The 6000-nt window shown below is 53.1% G+C and overlaps 1 protein-coding gene across 3 annotated transcripts in view; it reads left to right on the top strand.

Moving 5' to 3' along the window:
• The first annotated feature begins 337 nt into the window (after window positions 1-337).
• Window positions 338-6000, top strand: part of STX2 (syntaxin 2) — a 31195-nt gene continuing 25532 nt past the window's right edge. For all 3 annotated transcript variants that reach the window (XR_004277992.1, XM_032310114.1, XM_032310116.1), the window contains exon 1: window positions 338-627. Coding sequence is in view for 2 of the 3 variants with exons in the window: in XM_032310114.1 (XP_032166005.1) it covers window positions 598-627 (30 nt within the window). In the remaining variant the exon portion in view is untranslated. The remainder of the gene's footprint in view (window positions 628-6000) is intronic.

Here is a 6000-nt window from a genome sequence, read left to right as displayed (position 1 = left end):
AGTGTGAAAGCGCAGAAACAAAAAAGCAAATCAAGAGGGGACAAAAGGCACATCTGGGTGACCGAAGACGCGTCGGTGTACAACTCTGCCGGCCCCCAGGCCCCTGCCCCCCAACAGACCCCCGCCCCGCCTCCCCAGGCCCCCTCTCCTGGCCCCCACCCCGCCAGCACCCAGACCCCCGCCCGGCCAGCTCCCAGGCCCCGCCCCCTTCCTCACGCAGGCCCCGCCTTCCCCTCGTGCCCCGCCCCCCACCCAGGCTCCGTCCCTCGCGGCCAGGCTCCGTGAGCTCCCGGTGCCGCAGGCCCCGCCTTCCCTCCAGGCCCCGCCCCTCGCGGCCCGGCCCCGCCCCTCCGGCCGCGGTCTCCCCGCCAGGACTCCCGCAGCCTGCGTGGGCCAGGGTGCGGCGCGGCCGGGCATGCGCAGAGCGAGCAGGCGCGGTTGCCGTGGCAGCGCCGGCCCGTGGGGCGAGCAGTGCGAGGGCGCGGCGCGGAGCCGGCGACCCGCGGGCTGAGGCGGCGCGGCCACTGGGAGTCCGCGGCGGCCGGAGGCGGCGCCGGGCAGGCCTGGGCGGCGGGGCGAGCGCCCGGGCCCGTGGGGATGCGGGACCGGCTGCCGGACCTGAGGGCGGTGAGCGGCGGACGCGCGGCGGATAGCGGTTCGGGCCGGGCGGGGCGGGGCGGGGCGGGGAGGCGCGGCGGCCCGCGGGGCGGGTGGGGGCGGGGGCGCCGGGGGAGCGCGGGACTGCGCGGGGGCGGGCGGGGGTCGCTGTCCCCACCGTGCCCTGGACGCTGCCCAGCGAGAGGCGGGAGCGCTTGTCCCCTCGCGGACAGATGGGGAAACTGAGTCTGAGAGCGCGGTTTGCCGGGGGCGCGGGGCAGTGGCCGGGCCTCGAAGCCGCTTCCCCGAGCCGCTCGCTGCTCGCCGAGGCTGAAGGCGCTTCAGGGCCTCCAGCGCAGCACTTGGGACGACCGGAGCCCCCTGAGCTGTAGTCGGTGCCCCCGCCGCGCCCCGCGGGTGGCTGTGAGCGCCCGAGAGCAGGGCTTGTGCCCGTCCCACTGTCTGAGACCCGGGGTCTAACCCGGGACCCCGCCCGTGGCAGGAGGAAGGCACACGAGGCCACCTGCCTGCGGGCGCCTGGCAGCCCGGACGCGGGGTGAGCGCAGGGGCGGGCGCTGAGCCCGCGGCTCCCCAGGGAGGAGCCGGCCTCGGAGAACCGGGACCCGTGCTTGCCCTCTCAGCCGCCGGCGCTCCGGGCTCGGGGCAGTGTGGCGCCCCCAGCCAGTGGCCCTTGACTGAGTGAGACCGGGGAGCTCGCTCGGGGGCCGGGCGAGTTTTGATGCGCGTGTTCAGGACGACAGCTCGACTGCTCTGGGACTGCGACGGCGGCGGTGGGACCGGATTGGGTGTTCGTAGCATGCGGGAGGCCAACAGTTAATTATGACCTTTTCTTCTTTAAAAATGCAAGTCCTCAATGCCGAGTGGCTTACGTCTTGTATCCCACTGCACGGGGAGAGCCCTGCCTTGTGCTGGGCCCGCTGCCCAAGAGTCCATCGCACGCAGGGACTGAACTTCTCTCCTTTGCTTCTAGAGTGCAGCTGGTTATAGGTCGTGCCTAGGAAAAATCGGGGGATAGTCCCTTGAATGGTCACCTGTGTTCCGGGCATCCGATGAGGAAGCCTGGTTCCGGAAGGCAAAGGATGACTCTCCCTTGGGATCGTAGAAGTTATGCTTTATGTTGGTTCCCGGAGCCTTTCTTCATCGTGGGTTTGTCCTTCCCGATTTGTTAAAGGCGGAATATTCTGATCTCTGCAGTTGAACATGCTGTTAAAAGTAGCAAATTACCACTATCTCACCCGGTAGAATGCCTTTTCTGTGCCATGAGGAGCTCAAATATTTGTTGAGTGAAGAAATGCTGAGTGCCTCTGAACAGGAGAATTGTAGCAGTTTTAGCAAACAGAAGATCTCCAAATAGATGTAATACTGGGGAACAGTAAGAAAAATCTGTCAGTAGACTATATATAAACAGCTTTTCTTGGCTTGATTAACCAAAAAATAATTCGGGCAATTATTTACCCCTGTTGAAGCTTATGTATACACAGTTGTCTCTGCTGTAGGGTGTGGAACACACAGGACCCGTTTTGATCTAGAATTTGAGCTAGCAGTGGCCTTCTCTAGTCCAGTACCATCCTGCTCTAGATCAAGACACTGAGTAACTGTAGAACAGATTGTTGGAAGTTTCTACTGGTGGAGTTGTCTAATCTTGGGAAAATTATTTTTAAAACTCTGAAAACCTTAATTTTCCTGTATATAAAATGGGGATAATAATATCTGTCTTGCTTACTAGTAGAAGGAGTTATGAAACATGAAATTATCTCTCGTGTGTGACACTCTGGGAGTAGATGGGAGAAAATGCCATGTAATTATAAGTGCTATTAATATTTATTAGCTTTTTAATGGTTATTGGAAGTTATAAAAAGCAATTTTTATATATTAATTTAAAATTTAGTATAAAATATTAATTTAAAATCGACATATTTAAAGTTTAATAACTTTTAATATTTAAGAGCTCATCTGAAAATCATCAGATCTAAAAGTCACACTTTTATTTTTCCTTAAGGAAATGTATCCTTTCCAAGTAGTTCTTTTTTTTTTTTTAAAGATTTTATTTAGTTATTTGACAGAGAGAGATCACAAGTAGGCAGAGAGGCAGAGAGAGAGAGGAGGAAGCAGGCTCCCTGCTGAGCAGAGAGCCCCATGCGGGACTCGATCCCAGGACCCTGAGATCATGACCCAAGCCGAAGGCAGTGGCTTAACCCACTGAGCCACCCAGGCACCCCTCCAAGTAGTTCTTGAAAGAAGACTTTAATGTCCATACATTACCATGTTTCTAAACAGTTGGTGTTTTTTCCCTACCTAGGTGAATTTTAATTTGGTAGTTAACAATGCCTCATCAATGCTGTTCAAGCTGGTAAAATAGTTGTTTTGGGAAACCTCCAAAAAGTTTCCTTTATGAGCTGTTAGTGCTTTCCCTTGAGAAGATTATCACTGAAAACCCCTTGGAAAAGACTTAAATATTAGTGTGTTCAATACAGTTCATCCAATTCAGGTTTAGCTGCTTCTAACCAATGTTTCTCTTCTTGAGCAGCCAATCTCTTTGGGTGCAGAAAGTCTAAGTGACTTGTTCAGGATATCCTAGACTCCGACTCCAGAATGATGCGGTTTCTGATTTCTAGAAAGTAAAAGAACCATGTGTCCAAGAGACCCGTGAGTGCTGGGTCTCTGGGGAGGATGTGCGGGATGCAGAGAGGCGGGAGCACACAGAGGGCAAATGGCAGAGGCGGGAGGAATACCTGTTCTAGGAGGCAGGGACCCCACAGTGTTACGATTGCCTTTTCAAAAAAGTGTGTGTACGCAAATGGACGTATCCTAGCCAAGAGTAGAGAAACTGATTTTAACTGTGGGTATTGTTTACAGGATAATAAACACAAACACATGGTCATTCTGTGTCTTCATTAGTAGACCTAAGGGAAATGACAAAATGAGTATTTTTAATCCCTGATTTAGGGTGCAAATATAGTTTATTAAAGGGCAGGAAAAACTGCGCAGATATTTTGAAAGTTATTTTTGACAGCTCCGCTTGCACGTTATAAAGATTCAGATTCCCATTTGTAAAATAAAACGTTTTTTCCTAAATACTTCACTGACACTTAAAATGCTAAGAATTTTATAGTGTGTTTATCATTTCCTGTATGTGTATGTTTATAGTTTAGAATTTTATGGCTCATTTAGTTCTTCTAACTTTTTGTATTTCGTTTGTCGAAACCGTTCCCTCAGTTGGAATCTATGGGTTCTCTGTTCTTAACTGTCATAAATATGTTCATTTGTAGGCATGATGTGTCTTTTTAAGACAACAAAACTTCGACGTTTACACGGGTTCATTCTTGTTTTTGACCTCAAGTCTCTTGTGAATTTAAGGAGTAGAAAACCTAAGAGAACCAGTTCATGAAAGCCAGTTCATAAAAGGGTTTCCTCTTTGGTGCGCGCTTTCCCTGGGCTGCCTTGGTCCCGTCACTGTCTGCAGTTGCCGAGGTGGCCTCCCTCTTCCCTACCTTTATGCGTGCTGCTCCCCATGTCCCCCTTCTCTTCCTGCCTGTCACGTCCTCGTGGTCTCAGCTCATGCAGGCATCACCCCTGGGAAGTCTTCCTGTCCTGCTCTCATGTCCCCAGAGGTGGCTGTCCTCCTGTCTCTGAGCACCGACAGTCCTGTTTTCTTCCAGACTTTTCACCCTTTCCAGGGCCGACTGGTGTGGGCAGTTGTGCTGGGAACTGTCGGGTTGAACTGGTGTGTTTCCGTTTCAAGATCCCACGGTGAGGAAAATGGAGATGACAGAGGAATGTGTTGTCCTCAAGGCTCTTTGGGGTGCAAAGGACAGAAACCCATTAGCTGCAACAGAGAAGGGAGGAGATTGACTCAAAGTAGGAGGGTGGTGCCTGAGGACTGGAGGGCAGAACGTGCCACCTGATCTCCGGCTGGGGGGCCGGACCCGGGACCACGGGTAATGCCCCCGCCCAGGTCATACCTGCTTTGTCTCAGCCCTGTGTGCTTCTCTGCCGCTTGTGTCCTCTGTCCTCCCCATCTGCCCCTCAGTCTCCTCCGCCTTCTGTTCGTTTGCTCAGCTGATCCCTCTGAATGGGACCCTGGTGCAGGAGCTGTGAGAAGGCAGATGGTGTCCTTGCTGCCAGGCCACTTGTGGGGGACAGGCAGGAGTGAGTAAATTCCTGCTCCGAGGGAAACAGAGCTGGGAGGACGGCTGTGGGTGGGCTCCCTGGGGCTGCATTGAGAAGGAGAAGCCCCGGGGGTGCGGCCAGCAGAAGGCACAGCAGGCCCCGAGGCTTCGAGGTGGGGACAAGTTGGTGTGCAGGACAGAGGGAGGGCTGGTTTGTCAGAGTCGAGGTGAGAGATAAGGAGAAACCTTTAAACGGATCATGGGGAGAAAAGAGTCAAATTGCAGAAACGTCTCTGCAGTAGGGTTCTGTTGATGTAAAGTCCAAGTACCCGTGAAAGGTCTGTGTAGTATTCAGAGTGGAGACAAGCGCTCCGGCAAATACACCAACATGAACCGCGGTGACATTCTGCCGCAGGGCGTCAGCCCCGGTAACGTCAACGCAGCAGGAAGGCGCGTCTCATACAGACGCCAGTAGACGGCTTTCCCTGTGTTCAGTTACAGGCGTTCTTTGCTTTTACTTAAGTGATCTGAGTTAATGTTCTCTAGCATCAAAGGTACCACTGTTGTATGTGTCTCAAGAAAATGTAACTTAGGTGCCCACAGTTACTGTCTGTGCAAGGCCCTCGCGTCTCTGCCCTGGAGAAAGGAGCCAGTGTTTTATCCAAGTCCGGATTCTGCTAACTTGGGATAGTTCAGCTTCTGTTGAAATCTAAACAGCATTCCAGTGGCGGATTATTCGTGTCTGTTGAGGAGCCCTTGAGCGTGGGCACTGCTCCGTGTCTGTTCCTGACAGTGGCCACTCACTGAGAATTTTGTTTTTTATACGCCGCTTTGAGGGAGGCCTCTTTTAAAATTTAACAGAAACGGAATGTTGATGTTTGAGTGTGTTTATCTTGCACTTTGACACTTTGGAAATCAAGCCCGTCACACTGGAGAGTATTCCCATTGCTTTTAGTAAGTGCTTTGCCACGAGTTGTTTCGTTATTCAGGGTAAAGCTGTGGCCAGGGCTGGGTCAGGGCTCGGACTCCACTGTCCTGGCGGGAGGGACTAGGGGAGGCCCTCCAGTGAGTAGCAGTGTTCCGTCTGCGGGGTCTCGCTTTCCCCTTTCCCTTCCTTAGGAATGGACGACCTAAGGCAGCAATGGAGCCCATCTTCAACTACCTGGTAGCTTTGTGAATTCCCCTTAGAGATAAGAAGTAGAGGTAAAGGTTGTAAATTAAGGATAAAGAAAGGAGACGGTAGAGAAAATGCATTCCAAGTCCTCTGGCTCTT

The sequence above is a fragment of the Mustela erminea genome, chromosome 13 (genome assembly GCF_009829155.1).
Source record: "Mustela erminea isolate mMusErm1 chromosome 13, mMusErm1.Pri, whole genome shotgun sequence".
Taxonomy (NCBI): domain Eukaryota; kingdom Metazoa; phylum Chordata; class Mammalia; order Carnivora; family Mustelidae; genus Mustela; species Mustela erminea.
This window is presented reverse-complemented; position numbering and strand designations above follow the sequence as displayed.